Source organism: Gymnoscopelus braueri (genome assembly GCF_963280865.1).
Source record: "Gymnoscopelus braueri genome assembly, chromosome: 2".
Taxonomy (NCBI): domain Eukaryota; kingdom Metazoa; phylum Chordata; class Actinopteri; order Myctophiformes; family Myctophidae; genus Gymnoscopelus; species Gymnoscopelus braueri.
Genome location: NC_137604.1, coordinates 34,020,402 through 34,043,311, shown reverse-complemented (window position 1 = coordinate 34,043,311; position 22,910 = coordinate 34,020,402). Strand labels below are relative to the sequence as shown.

The window sequence follows — 22,910 nt, the reverse complement described above, 5'->3', positions numbered from 1 at the left end:
ATTTTGATGGTAGGCCACAGATTTCTGTATCTGGTCCAGCTTGTTTTACTGATGGTAATTAGGTACCCTGTTTGAAAGGGGCTGATTGTGTCATATAAAGTCTTTAGTCAAGGTCCAGATGGAACCACACAACAAATTGTACATACCAGGGTTCATTCGGAGGACAGCCTTGAAGTTCACTGCTGAAGATGATCACTGTCGGTTATATTATATATTATTCCATTTCATTCATCAAAACATTTCAGTCTGTTTCACATACAGTTCCTGGTTGAGCTCTACAAACACATGATCAATGACCTCAGTGTTGTTGACTAACATTGTCACACACACACACTTCTCGCCATCATACTTCCCATTCCATGAACAATGAACATAATTACTGTAAACTGCAACTGCAAGCCTGGGCCTCTATTCTGTAGTTTGCGTCTTCTTAATTAGCCTGCAGGCTCACTCTCTGGTCCACTGACTGTAGCCATAGTAACTACCATACAATGTCCATAAACATCAATAAAATGCCACAATGACTCATCCTGTCCCACCAAATCTATTTGAACATGCTAGCTACTCTTGGTCTAATCGGGATTGTTATACTGTGTTTGTGTTTTTGTTTGTCATTATGGGTATGCCTGTGCGTAATGACTCTTCTCCCTTTGCTTTTGTTACTATGGTTCTGGGATCAGAACGTCTCCTGAGTTCCAGAAACTCCTGGGGATCGCCATGGAGATGTTCCTGCTCTGTAGTGATGACACCGAATCAGATGTGCGGATGGTGGCTGATGAGTGCCTGAACAAAATCATCAAAGTGAGGAGGACCCATAATAATATAATATTAAATCAATTCAGCCTTTTTGTGTCTTTCAATTTGCACTTGTCAATCATTGATTTGACTAATGCACAGGTTTTATGTAATATGGTATACAATTCTGAAACAAGGATTTGTGAATTCATCTGTCTACAGGCATTGATGGACTCCAACCTGCCTAGACTACAGCTGGAGCTGTACAAAGAGATTAAAAAGGTATGTTCACAATGAATATCACAGCATATTCTGGGGTTATTCCCATGTGCATTGTGAACGTGTAAGTGCCCTATGCATGGTGTTTGCTAGCTGGTGAAGTAGGTTGATGATGTGTATGTGTATCGTTGGCAGAATGGTGCCTCTCGGAGTCTGAGGGCAGCTCTTTGGAGGTTTGCAGAGCTTGCCCACCTCATCAGACCACAGAAATGCAGGTATAAATACACATGCACATTCCACTGGAATATAACTGTTAATTTGTTTTTATTTGTTGTTTGTTGGGTTTTCGGTGTGTTGCATTGCAGTAGCAGTATTGTCACAGTCGTTCTCTCTCTCTCTTCTCTTTTATTCCATCTCCACACATGGCGTTTCCATCCCTTTGCTCCACCCTGTCCTTTTCTCCAGGCCCTACTTGGTTAACCTGTTGCCGTGCCTAACCAGAATCACCAAGCGGCAGGAGGAGTCGGTACAAGAGACTCTGGCTGCAGCCATGCCCAAGATCATGTCTGCCCTGGGGCACTTTGCCAATGATGGCGAGATCAAGGTGCAGTCAAATGCACACACAGCTACACACCTGTTATGTAATACTAATAGGTTACATTGCATGATAAATTAACTCCTAAATCTTTGTATTATTATTTTTGGATTTGCCCTCACTAAAATGAAATTAATCTCTTTCCAGACCTAAGTTGTTCATGCAACACAATTCTAGAGGATGCTCCAGTTAGATACCTTATATACCTTTTTTTTTTACCCCCTCTATATAATATTATATCTTTAATTTATACTTAGTTGTATGCCGAAAATAGTAGATCTACAGGATATCACTACGTGTCCCGAAGCTTGAAAGCTATCTTGGAAACTAAATGCTTATTGAATGTTATGTGTCTCAGGTGCTGTTGAAGTCATTGGTAGCCAGCCTGAAGTCCAGCTCCCCCACCATCAGACGGACAGCTGCCAGCTCAGCCGTCAGCGTGTGTCAACACTCCAGACGCAGCACCTACTTCTATACTTGGCTGCTTAATGTACTGCTGGGTACGACACACACCCATGCACACACACACACACACACACACACACACACACACACACACACACACACACACACACACACACAAACACACAGTGCTATTGCAGATACTATGCACCTACATCTAGACTAATCTTGTTGGTGTACACACTACACACTAATCTACTGTTGCTTGTACATGTTCAATTACCAGGGGTGCAAACTTGTCACCTTTTGGCACAAAACTTGCCATTTTACCTCAAAATAATTATGTCATCCACGTGAAGATCTGCAAAAAATGTAATAATAATTAGGTAAGGGGGGAGGGAAGCCGGCGGGGAGGGTGATATTTGTCACTGCATGTATTCCTACGGGCTGGGGTGGCACCTGTGGGGCCTCATCACTGGCAGGTGAGTCAGTAGGACACAACAGTAGTGACAACACAGAAGATGTGTGTGTGGGGAGGAATTAATTGGCATAACGACTAAAATTGGGGAGAAAAAGGGGGTAAAAAATTATTGGCTTCTCTAAATAAAATACAAAGAAATGTGTGAAAAGAGCAGACAACTTTCCCATGTCGTTTTGAGAAATAAGAGATGGCAGTTGTGCCAACAACACCCCAACTCATTGATAAACTGGGGGCACAAAGAGAAATATGGTGATATTTGGGAATTAAAGTGAATGACGAAGACAAGCCAGTTTGCTTGTAATGGAGAAAAAAAAAAATCTGTCACTGCCAGTTACCTGTTCTTTTTAACCCAAGCCTTTATATTTTCCTTCTTAGTTGTCTCGCTCATTGCTCCCACACAGGCGCAGGCTTGATTACGTCAGTGACAGTGTAGCTGGTAATGCTTGGTTGTTGTAGCTTTTCTAGCTGCCAAACGCACCAATTAGTCCACCGCGGAAGGAGGTGAGGAGGAGATGTGAGGACGGAGGAATCGATCAGGTTCGACTTTAGAATGGGAATGCTCCTCAAGTGTCATTTCGGTAGCAGTATGTTTAGCTTATTGCTCAGTTGGCATGTTTTATTGGAGACTGTTCATGCTTAGAAATTGAGCTGTTTGACATGCATTTCCCATGCATCCTGCCATGACGCACAACACATTGCAGGATTGTGTAAATAAAGATCAATCAAACCATTATTTAATTTGTAAGTGTATATCACGTGCTCAAATGTTTATAACGTGGGTGCAATTTTGGAAAAATAACGAGGACTACAGTGGGGGGAGTAGGTTTTATCCATTAAAATAAATATATATATTTTTAGATAAAACAAACCTGTAATAGTCTGAATGAATCCTTCAGTAGCTTCGATCACTGTTTTTAGAGATGCATCACACACACACACACACACACACACACACATGCACGGACCAAGGCACCAAGTGAAATACCTCTCAGTAAACTGTTGTGTAAAACATTACCCTTAGTTCTTGCCATTTATCAATTGAATTTCGCAATAAACATTATCAGAATACGAGCAGATCAAACAATTTGTCGGCTCTAAATCATTGAAGTCTGTGAAAAGTGTGTGCCCTGGCTTTTAGATCCCATGTCCTGGACAGCTAGTTTACATCCTATTGTCCGAGGAGATAGTATCTCCTGCACTATCTAGCAGCTAAACAGTTATTGGATATACTTATGTCACACCTTCATAATTCTCTTTGTTTTCTGTCAAAAAGAAAAGAAAGTGTCACCTTTTTGAGACAACCAGTTTTCACCCACTGCAATTACAGATGCACAAGGAGACCCAACACACACACTGTAGTCATACATCCTGATTTCCTGTCCCTCGCCGTCAGCTCGGACACTTGATTCACACCTTCTGTCCATCCCTTTGCTAGGTCTGTTGGTGCCAGTGGATGAGGAGCACCCCAGCCACCTGATCCTTGGAGTGCTGTTAACACTGCGCTACCTGATGCCTCTACTGCAGCAGCAGGTCAACACCACCAGTCTCAAAGGCAGCTTTGGAGTTATGAGGAAAGAGGCTGATGTGCAGCCCACCCCCGAACAGCTACTGCAGGTACACTGAGAGAAATTATGTGTACTAGAGCCCTGCGTGGGCCCAGAACTCCAACCCGTGCCCAGTCTGTGGTGTTTGAACCCGGCCCGGCCCCAGCAGGGTCTGCAATTTATTAGCCAGAGCCCTACCCGAAACCCGACAACCAATTAATTTAATCTCTCTCTGACATGCGCTTTCTCTGATGCGTGCAGTGAGCAGCTCACTGATGCATGCTCACTTGAGCTGTCTCATGCAACACAGACAGAAAACACACGTCACATACGCTGCTAAGAGAGGTAAACTTGGTGTAGTTTTATTAAACATGACTACACGTGCCACCGACAAAATAGCTCTTCTTAACACATTCACTGCCAGGGGTTTTAGCTTGCCAGGCTGTTGCTTCTGCCAGCATTTCTAAGCATTCTGACTAATCTTTCAAGAACCACAGAATATTTATCTCCAGTACGATCGATCCCCTGATGGTTGCTAATCACGGAGGCTTTCACTGTGCTTCCGTGAAAAAAAAATTTCATCGCGACCTCCCGTTCGCTTGTTATACCCAGTTGAAAATAGCATGTTTCGCCAAAAATACATAGTAAAACACAGGAGCCGAGATACAGAATATTTCCCAAATACTTTAACCAGGAAGTGAATGGAGCAGTACATTTTTGGATCGTGTTATCTCCTGGTTCTGTGTGAAAAACAGATTTTTTTTTACGGAGATCTCTGTCAATGGCGGTGAACGGGTGGATTTTAAATGACAGAGATCTCTGTCAATGTCAGGGAATGTGTTAATAGGCTACGGACAGTCCATTACCATTTCAGAAATCTGGGAACCCATTTGGGGAAAAAAATTGAATTTCTTTTTTTCTTCGTCTTTCTTGAGAGATTACCATTACAGAGACATATAAGCGAATAGAGAATAAACTTGATCCAGCAGCAAATAACATAAACACCAACAACAATGGAAAAGCATGCCATAAAGAATAAAACCAACATGATCCAGCAGCAAGTAATTTATTCATCTTTTATGGTCTAACTTTCTTTGGTGTCAACTGTGTGTGTCGCTCAGCAACCCTTGAGACTGCAGGTCATGTATGCATTGCATGGTCATGCGCTACGAATGACACGCAATTTAGAACGCAACAACGCATGAAAATCAACTATGCATAACTTGTAGTATTTGTGTACATCAAGTCTGTTTCAGGCTTTATACACTTTCTCCTCTGTTTTGTATGTGTGTGCATGATTGCAGGTATATGAGCTGACCCTCCACTACACGCAGCACCGGGATCACAACGTGGTCACGGCTGCTCTAGAGCTTCTACAGCAGGCGTTTAGGACTCCACCCCCAGAGCTTCTGCACATGCTCATCACAGTGGGCAGTATTCCACATGCCACCGTGTTCCGCCAGGATGCAGAGAGTCGTGCCCGCTCTGGCAGCATATTGGACCTCATCGGTAATTTGTCAAAGTCAATCTCTCAAAGAGCGCAGCTTCCTGGTCAGCAGTGGATAATAATGTTGGTGATTAAAAAAACATGTCACCTGGGTCCCCGCCTGGCGCAGGGGTAAAGCTCCTGCATGTCAGGCACTCCAACAAACACAATCGGTTGTGTTCACGGGTAGGAAGCTAGTAGGGGAGAGAGATCTTTGTCACTGCACTTGCGAGTCCTACAGGTTGGTCTGACTGTTCAATCGGGAGCGTATCTGAGAGGGATAGCGTATTCCTCCGCATGTGGCACGTCTTCAGGGTTTCCGGCAGGTCTAGGTGCTACTGAGACAAAAGTCTAGGTGTTACTGGATGTGGGTGGGTGGAAGTGGGTGCACGTGCCTGCACATGCTGGGTCTGCACAATATGGAAAAAATCACACCCAGTGTGAAGTGAGCGGTGCTATTTATGAGTTATTGATTTCATCATGCATCTCGGTAGCCAATCACAGCACGTCCTGCGAAGTGACGTGCTTACATTTTTTACATTATTATTAATTTCATCATGCGTCTCGCTAGCCAATCACAGCGCGTCTGCGAAGTTTGAAGTTAATTTCATCATGTGTCTCGCTAGCCAATCACGGCACGTCCTGCAGAGCTTAGCCTATGGGCGTGTTTTCCACAGCATGGCGTCACAGCGAAAGACACATTTTCACGACGGAAAGAAAAACTTTCGCCACGGATGGGTGCTAAACCCTCTTATAGGAGCGGTTTACACCGCTCAAAAATGTCATACCTCAATAGTTATGGTAAATATCTTAATAGTGATACAATAAAAGTACAATATAACTATGGGTTCACACTTATTCTATATTTAAGTGCAGCAACAAAATACAGCGTATTACAGATCAATTGCGCTCTTACTTTAAATGTTTAATATGACATTTAGTCTCTGTGCTGAGACAGCTGATCAATTCAGTCTCTGTGGTGGGGCACCTAGACTGAACTGGTCTGGCGGAATCACAGGGCCTCCCGGTGAAACACCTAACTGTCAGGTGAAAAGAAACAGTAGGTGGCTTCATGTCTATCAGACGAGATACGAGGTTGTCTACACCCTCCCACATGACCAACTTGAGAGGTTAGCAGTGATAGGGACTATGCACGTGGGGAAACGTTGTGACAGAAAATTGTGACAAAAATAAATAAAAGCATGTCACCTCCCTGTTTAGTGTCAATCAGACCAATGAGTTTTTAATCTGCTGTAATTTTTTTTACCTGAATTGGAAAACAAACTACAAAATCAGCCTAGTGTTTCATATACAGTACGCAAATGGGAACATATATGTGTAGTATCCCTGCTGGCCACTAGATGTGGGTCTTTCCTAAGATTTTGTGTGGTTTAATACCAAGTCTTGCGTGGCCAGCCCTCCAATCTTGCTCCACCGATTAGAAATCTGGAGCAACTCATTTGAAACAGTGGGTAGAGTGAGCAAGCAGCTCACTCTATGGGATGTCGCTAAAGTGTGATTGTACTACCCAGTACTATCCATTTTGATTATGTAGTACAGTACATGCTATTTGGGACACAGCCCAAGGTTTATGCTTTTCAGCATTTTCTTTGCTCACTAACCCCTATCCTGAATTTCTTTGGGATGGATTCGTCTTTCCCATGAGAGCTTTTGCTGCTTTCCTCTTCCTCACTACCCGTTTCTTCTTACCCTTTCCTGCCACTCTCAGCTGGGGGAGGGTCTTCCTGCAGTCCACTCATCCTCAGGAAGCAGAAAGGTGACTATGCTCTCCGTGGTCTCCTCCTCTGCACAGCATAACTATTGTTTCAATCTCTCCTCCTTTCTAACTCTCGCCCACTAACATTAGCGTGTGCATGCTGATGTGTTACTGAAGTTAACCTTCAAGCCTTGTTTTGTCCCAGGTAAGATTTTGTCTGGGGAGGAGGATGTACTAGAGGATGATGCTGAGAGGCCAGAGGTGACCACTGGAGCCTTCGCAGGTGAGACAAATTGGATGAATGACTTAATCCATCCATGATAGTCCATTATATACTGAAATCAGCCTCATAATGTGCAGTGATAGACATGGGGACAGGTTTTTTAATTAAAAGTGTGTGGTTCCCTCTCCCTTAGCGTCAGTAGTGGGGACTGAGGGTTCGTCTACTGCCCAGGTGGACATCATCACTGAGCAGCCACGCTCCTCCCAGCATACCCTGCAGCCTGGTGACTCTGTGGACATCAGTGCCTCGTCAGAGCAGGGTGGCGGTGGTACGTCTGCGTCCGACACGCCAGAGTCACCCAACGACGAGGACATGCTCAGTCGAAGCTCCAGCGGCGGGGCCAACGTTACCCCGGAGACGGCGGACTACACCACACCAGAGAATGCCACACCGGAGGGTGGGCCCTTAGCAGAGGCAGGGGTGCTGCTAGGTACAAACGACCCCTCGCTCCCACCCAGTGACTCCTCCCAGACCACCACGGAGGGTCCGGACTCAGCCGTCACCCCTTCAGACGTGGCAGAGCTGGTCAGTACGAGTGTGTTGGGTGTCCGAGTAAGAGAGGGTGAACATATGTTTAGGCTCATCAATACAGTTCAAAGAGTTTTGGCCTGTGTGTGTGTGTGTGTGTATTTGTGTGTGGGTGGGCAAGTGATCCCTGGATATATAAAGATTTAATAACCATGGATTCTTATAACTTTTGACAATTGTCCCTGACCTAGTACCTGCTTTTCGGATGGTGCTATAATTCATAGAATTAGAATTAGCAGAATGGACAAAAAGTAAAGAAAATATAAAAATCAAATGGTGCACTTGGATATTTCAAGGAATGAGAAGATCAAGTTTATTTTGCTGAATTATTTTAGTTAAAATACATAAAAAGGATAATGTGTTTGTGTGTGTGTTACATGATTTTTCCTCCAAAAGGACATTGGTTTTACCTGAGAGGCAGGGGGGAATTTTACTTTAATTTGCTGCCTTCGAAGGTCCTTTGCTTTTCAAATGTGTTTGTCCGTTCTGCTCATTCTACCACCATGGTCTTGCCCCCTCTCCCATATCCCCCTTCCGTCGCAGTCGCGCTCTCCGTTGGCGCGGGTCATCGAGCCGTCCCCACCCTCACCGACTTCCACCGAGGGGCCCGATGCCACAGAAAGTGACTCTTCCGTCTACACCTCCTCTTCTTCCTCTTCCTCTTTCTCCTCCTCTTCCTCCTTCTATGCCACTTCCTCATCTAACACTAGCGACAAGGTCAGCCGATTGGACACTTTTGACCAAGTGGGAGGGGTTTGCTTGTCTGTGGATCCTTTTTCATTCCTTCTCGTTTCGTTCCGCTTGTTCGTCGAACCCGTGCACGGAATTATCCCTTGCTTACCGTCCACTCCTGCTGACTTTCTTAATATGTCAGTCAGTATCCAGAAACCTTTTACAATGGCCTTATTCTAGTTCTAAGTACTTGATGTATATTTCCGTCATACATCATGTAATAACAGGGTGCCTGTTTTAGACTGCAGTGGCACACTTTATAGTTATTTTGTATTGTTGCATCCTCTTAACCACATGAACCCTAGCGTCCCTATTCTGGGCATGTCGTAATAGGTGAACATTCAACAAAAATAGGCGGACATACGTTGTAAAAAGCCAATCTACAAGCTCACAGCGTGTCGCAGCGCGTTGTGAGTTTGTAGATCGGCTATTTTCAGCAAAGAGACTTGGTGTTGAAGGACAAAAGGAGGGGGCCAAGTACGGACCCCTGGGTGACCCCAGTCACCGAAGTACATAGGGTTTAAGTGGTTAAATGCATCCAAGTCCAGTATTTATTGGGGAGGTTTTAATTAAATGCTTAAATCATTACAAATAATATTAAATGCGTAACATACTTTCCATCAATACAGGATAATACACTTGAATAAAACCATTGTAAAGTCAAATATTTCCCAGTATTTTCAATTCATTTTTTTCCTTGATGTTTTGTCATTTTCTTCCAAAGTTAAGATATTTTACATTCCAGAAATATCTCAGGAAACACAAGCAACCCCAACATCCCATGTGACTGGCTTGCAGTGAAGAGTTGAAAGGAGAAGCATGATGGCCATATGACTTTCACATGTCTCTGTAGATTCCTGGTTTCCACTTCCCTTGTTCCTGGAGGCAGACAGAATTTGCTTTAATTCAGCGAGTCTCAATCTGTGGTCCGGGGCCCACTGATGGGCAGTGAGGATATTTCAAGTGGGCTCTCAGAGAACTGGCAAATTACTGAGAATTTGATGATAATATAATGTCATGGTATTTTTTCCTTAAAACCTTGTAGGAGAAATTTGTTTTCTTCTAGCTTCTAGCTTCCATTGATCCAAGCTAGAACACAGCCAATCGATTGATCATTAAAATAATCATGCTCTGAAATATCTGCTGCCTAAGTGGTCAGATGGGTAAGCCGCGAACACACTAGCGGGCTCTGATCCAGAAAAGGTTGAGAACCACTGCTCTAGTTAAAGCTGAAAAGGGACATCAGGTCTGTTAGCTGAGGGCAGACCTCTTAGGGCGAAAACATAAATACTATAAAAAGTGTAGTTCTAGCAGAACCAGTTTTCCTTTGTAGCATTCATTAGTTACACTAATGCTAATCGGAGAACGCTTGTTGTACAAATAAAATATACAATTAAATTGAATTGAGACAGGAAAGCATGTCTAGATCAAAAGCTTAACCTTTATTCTGCCTTTAACGTATCAGGGAGTGTGGCAACCATTACCATAGAGGCCTCAAGGCTGTGCTTAATCCTCTATGAAGTTGGTTTGTTCTGTGTTGCGTTGACCCGAGCATGATCCAACAGTGTGTTTAGAGAGAAGCACTGTCTCTGACATACACTCAGAGTAACTCAGAGTTCCTATTCTAGTTAGTGATCTTAGAGCACTGAACTACATCGATTGCCCCCCCCTGTCTCTGTTTTACACGCTGAAGGTGTTGGATGGCAGTGAGAGCCAGTACTCGGGGATGCAGATTGGAACACTGCAGGATGAGGAAGATGAGGGAGCGCCACCTTCCTCTGAAGAACGCCCAGAACCCTTCTCACAGTCAGCACTGGGTATGTTGTATTCACACATACAGTATATCGTTGCTGTTGGGCTTTTTATATATATCTTTAAAGGAATATCATACTTTGGTATACTAACTACAGTGGCACGCAAAAGTTGCTATTTAAAAAAAGTAAGTGAAAGTGGTTAAGTGTGTCTGTGGGTTTTATAAACTAGAGGCGTAGCGGCCCTCACATCTAGAGTTTGGGGCGCTATGCGGCCCTCACACCTACATCGCACCGCCGATCCGACCAATAATCATGCCCATATACAGTATGGAGATCTCTTTCAGTGTCAGTTTTGGACATACAAGGTTTCCACCCGACAGGAATGATTATACCTCTGTGCACGGCAGAGCACATTAGCCTTTACATATTCATTACTTTTACTGTAACCGCATTGTGTGTGTGTATCTATAGCTTTAAGCAAGCCTCATCTCCTGGAAGGTCGAGGTCACAACAGGCAGGCTTCAGACAGCAGTGTGGACCGCTTCATACCAAAGGAAGAACCTACTGAACCTGAACCAGACAATAAGGTACACACACACACACACACACACACACACACACACACACACACACACACACACACTGTTAATGTCTAAGTGTCCTTGAGCAAGACACTGAACCCCTAACTGCTCCCGATGAGCAGGTTGGTGCCTGTGTGAATGTGTGTGAGAATGGGTGAATGTAATGCACATTGTAAAGCGCTTTGGATTAGGCACTATATACATGCACCCTTCACCATATATCTCATATCTGATTGGCTAACCGTGCCGTCTGTCTCTTAGCCGTCAAGAATAAAGGGTCCAATAGGCCACTATACGGACCAGGGGGCGGAGCCACTGGTGCACTGCGTACGGCTTCTTGCTGCCTCCTTCCTTCTGACGGGACAGAAGAATGGTGAGTGTGAAAGAAGCAGTTAGTCATGGGTTAAAGTTCTCTGTCGTGGAGATGGATTTCTGCCATTTGGATTTCATAGAGGCCATGTGAAAATCACTCCTAATATTTTATTTTAGCTTTAAAGAGTATTTGAATTAGCAATAGAATACATGTTCAATAGCATCTTCCATAAAACACAAATGGTCTTTTAATTCATAAAAGCGATTTAAAGTCTCAATCTATGATTTTTCGACAACTTGTTGGCTGTATGTAGAACAACAAGAGCATAGTATGTTTAGAATGATAATACTGAAACATCATCATTTTACATATTGTGCCACTAGTAGTTAAGGAAACAGAGTGCTAGTGTGGGGGGGGTCATTTCATGCCATTTCACGAATCATGGATTGGAACTTGTCCTGACCAATATTTTCAGTCGTGAGATTTGTATGTTTTGCTTCAATCCTCGAGTTAATAAAATTGTCATTGCCAAGATCGTCATCATATAAGTAACGCCATAGAACTTAACCCATTAAGACTGAGGCTGATTCTAAACCAGTAGTTATTTCAAGATCCCCCCCCCCCCCCCCCAAAAAAAAGAAATCAGCGCGGCACAAAGTGACGCGCTGTGAGCTTATATATCTGCTGTTTTGAATAGCCAACCCAAAAATCTAAAATGACACGGATGCTTTCCCGGTATGAATGGGTTAAACATAGGTCTGCTCTGCAGTTTACTAACTGATTAGCAACTTCTCGTCTTTGGCCTTCACATTCATCCTAGCAGCGTAATGTTTTATGTTGCTAATGTTTTCTCCAGGTTTGATCCCCGACAAGGAGGTTCGTGTGAGCGTAAAGGCCCTGGCGGTCAGCTGCATTGGGGCTGCGGCAGCGCTGCACCCTGAAGCCTTCTTCAACTCCCTGTACTTGGAACCGCTGGACGGAATCCCTGCAGAGGGTATGGACTCGCCTATCAAAAAACAACCACACTCACGAGTAGATGTCTTTTTAGAGGATTTTACATGCAGCAGCAGTCGCAGAAACAAACTATTGGTCTACTTGTGAGTGCGTTTTTTTTTCTTCTTCCATGTCAGTATTGCTTGGAATGTACACCCGGCAGAGTTCAAAGACTACAGTTTGTTTGTAGTTGAGCACGCCTAACCTTGAAGACATGGACACACATACACACACATAAAAATACACACACACACACACACACACACACACACACACACACACACACACACACACACACACACACACACACACGTTTAAGTCAAGTCAAATTCATTTATAAATGGGCGCCAATAGGCTCTAATTCGATTCCCGAGCCCGACAACCTTTGCTGCGTAGCATTCCCTGTCTCTCTCCATGTTTCCTGTCACTCACTGTACTATCCGATTAAACAAAACATACAGCTTAAAGGCACAAATAAACAATTAGCGATAAAACCAGTAAAAACACAGGGAGTCATCAAGAAAAACGAAACAAAGAATCGGCTACATCAGGAGAATTAAAATGTTAGTGAATAAGAGTATTGAGCCTGGACTTAAAGGATTTAGTGGAGGGGTTATGCTGTTCCACAGTTTAGGGGCTGTGACAGCAAAGGTGCCTACATAACTGGACGAAACATGTGGTCAAAGTCAACAATAAGTACCAGAATTCTCTATCCTCTTTGTTTTTACAAGTAGAAGAGGATGTGTGAATTATGTCTGGTTTTCAAGCATGGCGGCTGGTCAGAATAAATAAAACGGAACAACAGCCAAATTTGACAATATTTTGTCTAGTGACTTGTGTTTATTTCCCACCCGTATGTATTGTATAACAGTTACACATGATATTTTTAGACATAGAGAATAAGATTGATAGCATATTTGTAGACATGGAGACAAAGACTTATACAGTAGCTTAGTTGTATACAAATCCACATAAACGTGTCTCCGCCCCAGCCCTGTTGCTCACCCTGTGTCTCTCCTCTGTCTCCTTGCAGAGCAGCAGTATATCAGTGATGTGTTGTGCCTCGTGCAACACGGGGACCCTCAGATCAGAGGAGCCACTGCCATCCTCTGTGGAGCCATTATCCAAGCTGCAGTCACCAAAACACGCTATAACATACACAACTGGCTGGCCAGTGTGCAGAGCGCAACAGGTCAGTAGTGTGTGCTCTATGTGTGTGTGTGTTATTGTTTTAACCACTTGAACCCTAGTATCCTTTTCTGGGGGGAACATTCACAACGCATGGCAACTCGTGTTCAGCTTGTAGATCCGCTATTTTCTAGAGATTTGGTGTTGACGGAAAAGTACGATGCGAATGGAGTATATTGTTTGTATAGTGAACTGATGACCAAAATAAAAAAATGTAAAGTGAAAGTACAAAGCCGACCCCAGTCAACTAGTATTAGTTTACTAAATATAGAGGCTTTAAGTGGTTAAACTGAGACAATATTAAATACCGAAATGAACCCGTCTATTGTAAAGTGTAAATTCACATACAAATAAAACCATAACTAATTTCTTCTTCTTTTCCCTTTTCCTCTCCTCTCCATCCTCGTCCCTCTGTCCTGCAGGTAACCCTCTGTCCCTGGTGGACTTGATGCCTTTGCTACATATGACTCTAAAAGACGAGTCCTCAGTCACCTGCAAGATGGCTTGCTCTGCAGTCAGGGTAAGAGGCAGGCATGTGTGTGTGTATGTGCATGCATGCATCTACATGGCATGTGTGGTAGAGAGTGATTCTTCTGAGATTTCAATGGACAGTATCTGTTGTCTGTATTTTTCAGCACTGCATCATGACAGTGTATGTGGTGTGTGTGTGTATTTCAACACTTTATCATGATTGTGTGTGACTGTGTGTATTTCCTGATGACAGTGTGTGTGTGCACGCGTATTTTAGCACTGCATCATGACTGCGCGTGTGTGTGTGCGTGCGTGCGTGTGTGTGTGTGCGTATTTCAGCACTGCATCATGACCGTGTATGTGGTGTGTGTATTTCAGCACTGCATCATGACGTAGTGTGTGTGTGTGTGTGTGCTCGCATTTCAGCACTGCATCATGACCGTCCGTGTATGTGGTGTGTGTATTTCAGCACTGCATCATGACAGTGTGTGTGTATTTCAGCACTGCATCATGACAGTGTATGTGGTGTGTGTATTTCAGCACTGCATCATGACAGTGTACAGTATGTGGTGTGTGTATATTTCAGCACTGCATCATGACAGTGTATGTGGTGTGTGTATTTCAGCACTGCATCATGACAGTGTATGTGGTGTGTGTGTGTATTTCAGCACTGCATCATGACAGTGTATGTGGTGTGTGTATTTCAGCACTGCATCATGACAGTGTATGTGGTGTGTGTATTTCAGCACTGCATCATGACAGTGTATGTGGTGTGTGTATATTTCAGCACTGCATCATGACAGTGTGCAGCAGTACTCTGAGTGAACTGGGCTTACAACTGCTGATTGACCTTCTGGCCCTGAGGGACTGCTCCTATTGGCTGGTTAGGACGGAGCTCCTGGAGACCCTGGCTGAGATGGACTTCCGGTGAGACAGTTCTACATTCTGGGAATATAAAGCCAAGTGTGATCTGGTATCACATGCTATCATTATTTGTTTTATTTGTTTTAATAGTATTGTAATGTTATTTTTTCATTCTTCATCTCCAGGTTAGTGAATTTCCTGGAGAGGAAAACTGAAAGCTTACACAAAGGAACTCATCACTACACAGGGGTAACAACTCTCATTCTATCTCTAGTATATTCTATTTAATTATAAGGCCTATAAATGAGTATGGAGATCATTTGGTGTGCCGTCAGTTTTTTGTCCACAGGACGGTACATGACTAGCAGCTTGTCTGTATGTCCCTGTCTGTGTTTCTCTAACCTGGTTTCCCCTTTCTCTTCTGCCCAGCGGCTGTGTCTACAGGACAGGGTGCTGAATGGCGTGGTCATCAACCTGTTGGGCGACGACGACCCCAGAGTGCGGCATGTGGCGGCCTCTGCCGTCAGCAGGTACTACACCTCTGCACACATTATGGGCCACAATGGAAACAAGTTGTTATCCTTTTTTGCATCATTTTGTTACTGTACTGCTGTATTGTCTTCAAACTTGTTAATAAAGTATTCAATCAATCAATCGATCATTCAAATTAATTCTCTCTCGGCACATTTCATACTCCAGATACAAGTTGGTAGGATATATCACCTAGCAAGGTTATCTGACACATCTTGTTCCTCCCCTCTTCAGGCTGGTTTCCCGGTTGTTCTATGACTGTGACCAGGGCCAGGCTGATCCGGTGGTTGCTATTGCCAGGGACCAGAGCTCTGTGTACCTGCAGCTGTTGATGCATGAGACACAGCCACCCTCCCAGTTCACTGTCAGCACCATTACCAGGTACATACAGACAGATGCACAAGTACATACTGTCACATGGTTGAATATACTCTCACACACACATGAGAAATGGATGAAAAGAAATGTAGAATGACGGCGTTTGGGTGGCTCAATGGTAAAGTGCCTGCCCACCACCACAACAGAGGTTGTGGGTTTCGAATCCGTCCGGCTTTGTCAAGCGTCTGTATGAACACAATTGGCCCTGGTTGGGGGGTGGGAAGCCGGACGGGGAGTGATATCACTGCGTGTAATCCTGCGGGTTAGGGCGGTACCAATCTGGGAACCCATCGCCAACTGAAAATGAAAAACAGCGCCCTCTGCTGTTTGTTCTATGTCTGTTGGCTCTGGGAGGAAGTCGACGTAACACCAGAGCGCTAGGAAACCGGTGTTTGTGTTATGCCTTCAGCGCATCACTTCCGGTTGGTGCGACTATGTTTTCATTCCCACTAACAATATTTCTACACGGAACACTAACACCACTTCTCCCAGAGAACATGGATCGTTTTGGTTATAAGCCCACTTGTTTCTATGATGAAAGAGTAAGTTAAAATGTGAATATCTTTCCGTGGTTTTGTCTGCTCCGCGGACGCTATTGTTAAATTAGTTTCGGTTTGTTTCGAGGGGGGAAGGATAGACGGACACATGAATCCCGCCCACTACATTTGATTGGGTAAAGCGCGGCCCGCTTCCTGATCTGAAGGCACGCCCATGCGCACTTGTTATGACGAACCTCACCGACAGATTCCAACGCAGTGCAGAATCTGTTCTTGAGAGATTAGGGCGGTACCTGTCAGCAGGGAGTGTTGGGCAGGAGGAGTAGAACCGAAGGCTCTACATCCTGGTGGGGGCTCCTCACTGGCAGGTGAGTTAGTAGGATACAACAGCAGTGACAACACACACAAATATGTGTGGGGAGGAATTAATCGGCATAACGAAAAAGGGGTAAAAAGAATGTTATAAAAATTAGAAAATAAATAGAAATACATAAAAAGACCACCAGAGACTAACGAAGTCTGTTCTCTCTCTCTGTGTGTGTGTGTGCGTGTATGTCAGGACATACCGAGGCTACAGTTTTTCCCACAGTGTGTCTGACGTTACCATAGAGAACAACTTGTCCAGAGTCATCGCTGCCATCTCCCACGCCCTCACCTCCTCTACCTCCAGAGCCCTAACAGTGAGCAACACACACAATCATACACATTTTATATGTAGGTCTATGGTTAATGTATTTCATTGGATTTTGTGTACTTCACTTTATATGATGGATAATATAAATCCCTGTGTGTGCGCGTCTGTCTGTCTGTAGTTTGGCTGCTGTGAGGCACTGTGCCTCCTGACCTCCACCTTCCCAGCATGCACCTGGAGCGCAGGCTGGCACTGTGGTTATGTCAGCTCCAGTTCTGCTTATTCTTCACGCTCCAGCATCAACCGCAGTAGGGGCAGGACCCTCAGGTACATGCGCACGTGCGCACACACACACACACACACACACCCTTGCACAAATACATTAAATAAGTGGTTCTCAAACACATTAAATAAGTGGTTCTCAAACATTTTCATGTCAAGGACCCCCAAATTGATTTGTATTTGGCCACAGACCTTTTGAAAAAAGATTTTGTGCCAGGGACCCCCACTTGTCGATACAGTATTTATCTACATTTTTCAAAAATAGCAGTGATATAGCGTCCCCCTCCATCCCCCTCAAAGACCTCTGGGGCTTCCTTGTACCCCACTTTGAGAGCCACTGCATTAAATACACAGACCTGGTTGCACATTAATTTATTTCAACATGCGTTTCCCTCATCCCTTCTCTCTTATTTATGAAATTCTCTCTCTCCGTTTCATCTGCCCCTCCTGTCTGGTGTCTTCCAGTCTGTCTCAGCCCAGCAGTGCTCCGGTCTCCACCTCCACCTCTACAGCAGCAGACAGTGAGAGGAGAACTCTGACGGTGGGCATGGCCAACATGGTGCTGTCCCTGCTCTCCTCTGCCTGGTTCCCTCTGGACCTGTCTGCACACCAGGACGCCCTACTGCTGGCTGGAAACATGCTCGCTGGTAAGCAATAATAATTTTAAAAAATATTATCGCACTTTTAGTGCTACAGTGTTTAAAAACAATGGCATAAAAATAACGAAGGCAAGACCAAAACACAAAACCTTCGGAAACAACAAGACCCTTCTTGGGGTAAAAAGTAGATGTTAAACGAATTAAGGCATAGAGTAAAAGACTTAAGAAAAACAGTCTAAGCAAGAGCTTTGTTAAAAAGGTATGTTTTGAGTCTATTTTTAAAAGCATTGGTAGATTGTGGGGCTCTCAAATGGTCGGGGAGGGCATTCCACAGGTGTGGACCAGAATGCCCGGTCGACGGTCGCCCATGGTGCAGAGCTTGGTCATACAACACATGTCCATGACATTTACACCCTTTTCTCCCCAATTTGAGTCGTTATGCCAATTGATTCCTCCCCAGTCCCCACACACATTTCTGTGTGTTGTCTCTGTTGTTGCATCCTACTGGCGCATCTGCCAGTGAGGAGCCCCCGTCAGGAAGACGTAGCGCCTCCTCGGTCCTACTCCCCCCATAGGATTAAAAAGCCCATGAAAGCCTAATGGGTTGTTTCAAATGGGGTCCTTATGTACTCAATTCATAGTGACATTAAATGACAGACAGATATACACTACTATGCAGAATATCATAAAACAAATTTACAAAAATAGTTTACAAATTGAAAAATAGTAAACTCGAGCAAAGTTGGTTCAGCACTCCACACACACACACACCAAATCTCTTCACCAAAAGTAGCCGGTGTACAAACTCACAACGTGACGTGTTGCAACGTGTTGTGAGCTTGTTGATCGGCTATTTTACTCTATTCTAGCATTCCCAGAATAGGGAATGCTAGGGTTCAAGTGGTTAACGAGGGCAAAATAAATGAATATTGCTACCCTGTCCTATTAACCTGATGTTACTCTGCCCTCAGCTACGGCCCCTCACTGCTTACGCAGCCCCTGGGCTGGAGAGGAGGAAGGCAGTGGTAGCAACGCTAACACAGCAGGAGTCCCGGTTAAGACAGAAGAGCCCTGGGCAGCCCTGTCAGAGCGCTCCCTAGTGGCCATGGTGGAGCAGCTGTTCTCCCACCTGCTCAAGATCCTCAACATTTGTGCTCATGTTCTGGATGAAACCCCACCTGGGCCAGCTGTCAAGGTAAAAAATAATGCACTAGTAAAGGTTTTGGGGCGTTTACCAAGTGTGCTGTTGTTTTTATCGCTGATTAACCCATTAAGACCGATTCTATAAATGTCTTCTAAATCCTAACAGTTTTCTGAAAAACATATGTTTCTAGGTCAGTGGTTCTGAAACCTTTCCATGTCAAGGACCCCTGACTCCCATCTCAAAATATTTTGTTCCAGGGGCCCCCAGAAGCAAAGATTTGAGTTAAAAATGTTTGCTTTAAAAGAATATTTATTTTCAAAGATTTGCACAAATTAATAAATAAAATAATATAGCAGATCTACAAGATCTTGTAGCGTGGCACGAAGTAATGCGCTATGAGCTTGCATATCTGCTAAGAAGAAGAGGGTCCTAGTGTTGAGTTTAATGTGAGGTTCTCTCTCCTCTAGGCCACCCTGCCTTCACTGGCCAACACCCCATCCCTCAGTCCCATTCGCAGGAAAGGCAAGGAAAAGGAGATCGTCGAGCCCAGTGCTGTTCCCATGAGCCCAAAGAAGGGCAACGAGGCCAACGCAGGTTTGTGTGCACATGCACTCACATTTGGAGAAACCTTCAGAAACATTGATTCTGGATGATTTCAGATGTGACGTGTCTTTTTGTGTGAGCAGGCAGGCCAGCAGACAGCAGCACGGGCTCCACGGCCATCAACAAGTCTACCACCCTGGGCAGCTTCTACCATCTGCCCCCTTACCTCAAGCTTTACGATGTCCTCAAAGCCACTCACACCAACTACAAGGTCAGAACTCATACTACATGTGGATATAGTTTGACCACTTAAACCCAATTTACTTTGTTGTATGTCAGATAGCCAGAATTGCCGAACTACACTTGTAGATTTAGCTAACTTTCCCCTGTTATGACATGCCCAGAATCAGGACACAAAGGTTCATGTGGTTAATGTGTTTCTACGGCGTGGCTCCTAGGGGCTCTGTGTGTCTATCATACAATTTATAGATAGATTTATTATTATTATTGTTGTTGTTATATATTTATTGTTATTTGCTGTGTGTTTTGTGTCCCTTAGGTGACACTGGACCTCCACAGCAACCAGGAGAAGTTTGGAAGCTTCCTGCGCTCCACTCTAGATGTGCTGTCTCAGCTACTGGAGCTGGCTACACTCCATGATATTGGCAAGGTAATGCTAATCTGATTAGTCTTCTTCTAAGCACTCATTTATCCAAGTGATAGTTTATATAAGTAGAGGAATGAATGGCCAAAATGATTTGTGTAAGTGGGTGGGAATGTGGTTGAATGGATTGATAAAATGGGTGTGTGGACGGCAGCAAATCGTCAATATTGGGCAGAAACATTGTATCTCCATATTTCCATATTGTTCCATAAATGAATGCCCTGTATTATATTTCTTTGTATGACAGCGTCGCACAAACGTAGCAAAACTAGATGATATACAAGCTTGTGAGCTTGTAGATTGAAAATGTTAAATATTTTCACTTACATTGACATGCCCAAAATAGGGATGCCAGGTTTAAAAGAATAGTTCACACAAAAAATTTTGCTTATTTTCTATCAATTACACACCCCATGAAGCCTTGAATTCATGGAGATTATTGTCTCCGCCAGAGGTGGAGAGTATGTTTTCGTTCTTGTCCTTCCGTGTGTCCCCCGTCTCAGCCAAGCTAACATTGGTCAAGCTTCGCGTGACACGTGACAATATGATGTCACCAATGCTTTTGATTGGCTAGCGAGACGCATGACGAAATAAAAACCTATAAATAGGTGTGTCACTTCAAAAAATCATTTATATTTTTTGTGTATGTGTGTTTGTGTGTGTAATGACATGGTTGTCTGGCAGTCTTCCTATGGTTCCAGCACTGAGCAGTGTGCAGGAACCAATATGACTCCACACAGAGTGATTATGGTTCCTGCCAACAGGGCCTTTAAAGGCGTTGGATTCCCTGTGCGATGGTACCATACATGATGTTGAAAAATCATTTATATTTTTTGAAGTGAGCTTCCATCAGCCAAGCTAACATTGGTCAAGTGACACGTGACAATATGTAATATAAATAGGTAAGACAGGATTAATCAGGAACAGTACTGGCGGAGACCTGTGCTCCGAGGAGCACATTTTCTAGTTTTTGTTTTTGTCGCATTAAGTTTCCTACCGGAGACTCTTGGGTGAATTACTCCTTTAAAGTGCTTAAGTCTCTTTGTGGGTTTTATAAATATTTAACCAATGAAAAGTATTAACAAGAGCTTGTGACTAAATACAACTACACTGGATCCATTGGAACACAGGTTATTTCTTCCCATTTCCTGAAACGTAACAAGGTTTCCGCCTGACAATGACAAAACGGTGTATTGCTTGAATTGAAGGGAATGAATTCATTCTAGTGATTAAATTGACTGGTACTGTATAATCTATTTTGTGTCAGTGTGTGGAAGAGATCCTGGGCTACCTCAAGGCCTGTTTTTCCAGAGAACCAACCATGTCCACCGTCTGTGTACAACAGGTCAGTGATATGCACGGTTTGCCGTGTGTGTGTGTGTATGTGTGTTTGTGTGTGTAATGACGTGGTTGTGTGTGGCAGTCCTCCTATGGTTCCAGCACTGAGCAGTGTGCAGGAACCAATATGACTCCACACAGAGTGATTATGGTTCCTGCCGACAGGGCCTTTAAAGGCGTTGGGTTCCCTGTGCGATGGTACCATACATGATGTTACACTCATCTCTATTGCTGATATGATGCTGTGTAAAGAGATAAAGCAATGTATAGAGAAAAGGCATATTTGGAATTAATTGGAAGAACTTAATTAGAAGGATTATGCATGGATAAGATACGAAAGGGACTGGCTTGTTTGATTGTGTCTTACGTTGAGTAAATCCAAAATTAGGCCAGAAAATCATACCGGTAGAATTGATAGGGAGACCTGTTTTCAATGTATACTGTACATAGAACTGTGCACAGTGTTCGCTTACTCATGCCTGCGTTCTCTCTAACTTCATTTCTGCCGTATTTGGTTCTCTTTTTTTTTAGCTGTTGAAGACCCTGTTTGGCACCAATCTGGCATCCCAGTATGAGGGGGCCCTGAGTGGGCCTAGCCGCTCCCAGGGTAAAGCCCTCCGCTTGGGCTCGTCCAGCTTACGACCAGGCCTCTACCACTACTGCTTCATGGCTCCCTACACGCATTTTACCCAAGCCCTGGCAGATGCCAGCCTCCGCAACATGGTGCAGGCCGAACAGGAGCAGGACACCTCTGGGTGGGTGGTGGTAGTGACTTGAAGAGCAGACACACACACACACACACACACACACACACACACACACACACACACACACACACACACACACACACACACACACACACACACACACACACACACACACAAATAATCACTGACTGTGCTCTTTTTCTTCTTCCAGATGGTTTGATGTGATGCAGAAAGTGTCCAACCAACTGAGGTCCAGTATTACCAATGTGACGCGTCACAGAGGAGACAAGGTAAGATCATATTAATCTCTCTTTTTCAAATTGTGTTCCAGTGATGATGTCTTTCTGTAGGCCAACTCTGCTACTTCTGCCATTGGTTCCCACGGCAGATTTACAATTTACAATGTAATTTTGATATGTTTTTGGATAATTTTGGAAATAATTGACGTGTCACATGTCACATAATTTCATTTTTTTTAAAAACACAATCATGCTCTTAATATAAGTTTACAAATAAAGCACATGAGAACTAAATGCTGTAGAACAAAACATGACATTTTGGCTTATGTTAACCACAGACCTTATTTGCTGCATAAATCAAAAAGCCTATGTGGGAAATAATCCCTGGATATCTTAAAAATGCTGAGTCATTCCGTATTTGAAGACTGCAAACTGTATTCTGTTTAGAACCACCTAAATTAGAATTCAGAG

General features: G+C 43.9%; 1 protein-coding gene across 7 annotated transcripts in view; it reads left to right on the top strand.

Moving 5' to 3' along the window:
* Positions 1-22,910, top strand: part of htt (huntingtin) — a 46,308-nt gene that overhangs the window by 3,460 nt on the left and 19,938 nt on the right. For 2 of the 7 annotated variants that reach the window (XM_080416802.1, XM_080416797.1), the window contains exons 3-32: positions 681-801; positions 958-1,017; positions 1,150-1,229; positions 1,420-1,558; positions 1,908-2,049; positions 3,868-4,046; positions 5,281-5,485; positions 7,192-7,239; positions 7,385-7,462; positions 7,596-7,987; positions 10,416-10,539; positions 10,948-11,063; positions 11,319-11,430; positions 12,227-12,364; positions 13,397-13,555; positions 13,974-14,071; positions 14,810-14,949; positions 15,072-15,135; positions 15,316-15,416; positions 15,652-15,798; positions 16,852-16,972; positions 17,105-17,250; positions 17,671-17,852; positions 18,776-18,999; positions 19,416-19,542; positions 19,635-19,762; positions 20,051-20,161; positions 21,423-21,500; positions 22,025-22,248; positions 22,412-22,490. In XM_080416802.1, the coding sequence (XP_080272928.1) occupies positions 681-801; positions 958-1,017; positions 1,150-1,229; positions 1,420-1,558; positions 1,908-2,049; positions 3,868-4,046; positions 5,281-5,485; positions 7,192-7,239; positions 7,385-7,462; positions 7,596-7,987; positions 10,416-10,539; positions 10,948-11,063; positions 11,319-11,430; positions 12,227-12,364; positions 13,397-13,555; positions 13,974-14,071; positions 14,810-14,949; positions 15,072-15,135; positions 15,316-15,416; positions 15,652-15,798; positions 16,852-16,972; positions 17,105-17,250; positions 17,671-17,852; positions 18,776-18,999; positions 19,416-19,542; positions 19,635-19,762; positions 20,051-20,161; positions 21,423-21,500; positions 22,025-22,248; positions 22,412-22,490 (4,063 nt within the window). Of the gene's footprint in view, positions 1-668; positions 802-957; positions 1,018-1,149; positions 1,230-1,419; positions 1,559-1,907; positions 2,050-3,867; positions 4,047-5,280; positions 5,486-7,191; positions 7,240-7,384; positions 7,463-7,595; positions 7,988-10,415; positions 10,540-10,947; positions 11,064-11,318; positions 11,431-12,226; positions 12,365-13,396; positions 13,556-13,973; positions 14,072-14,809; positions 14,950-15,071; positions 15,136-15,315; positions 15,417-15,651; positions 15,799-16,851; positions 16,973-17,104; positions 17,251-17,670; positions 17,853-18,775; positions 19,000-19,415; positions 19,543-19,634; positions 19,763-20,050; positions 20,162-21,422; positions 21,501-22,024; positions 22,249-22,411; positions 22,491-22,910 lie in introns of those variants that run through there. The other 5 variants (XM_080416800.1, XM_080416796.1, XM_080416799.1 and 2 more) reach the window with 4 other exon arrangements.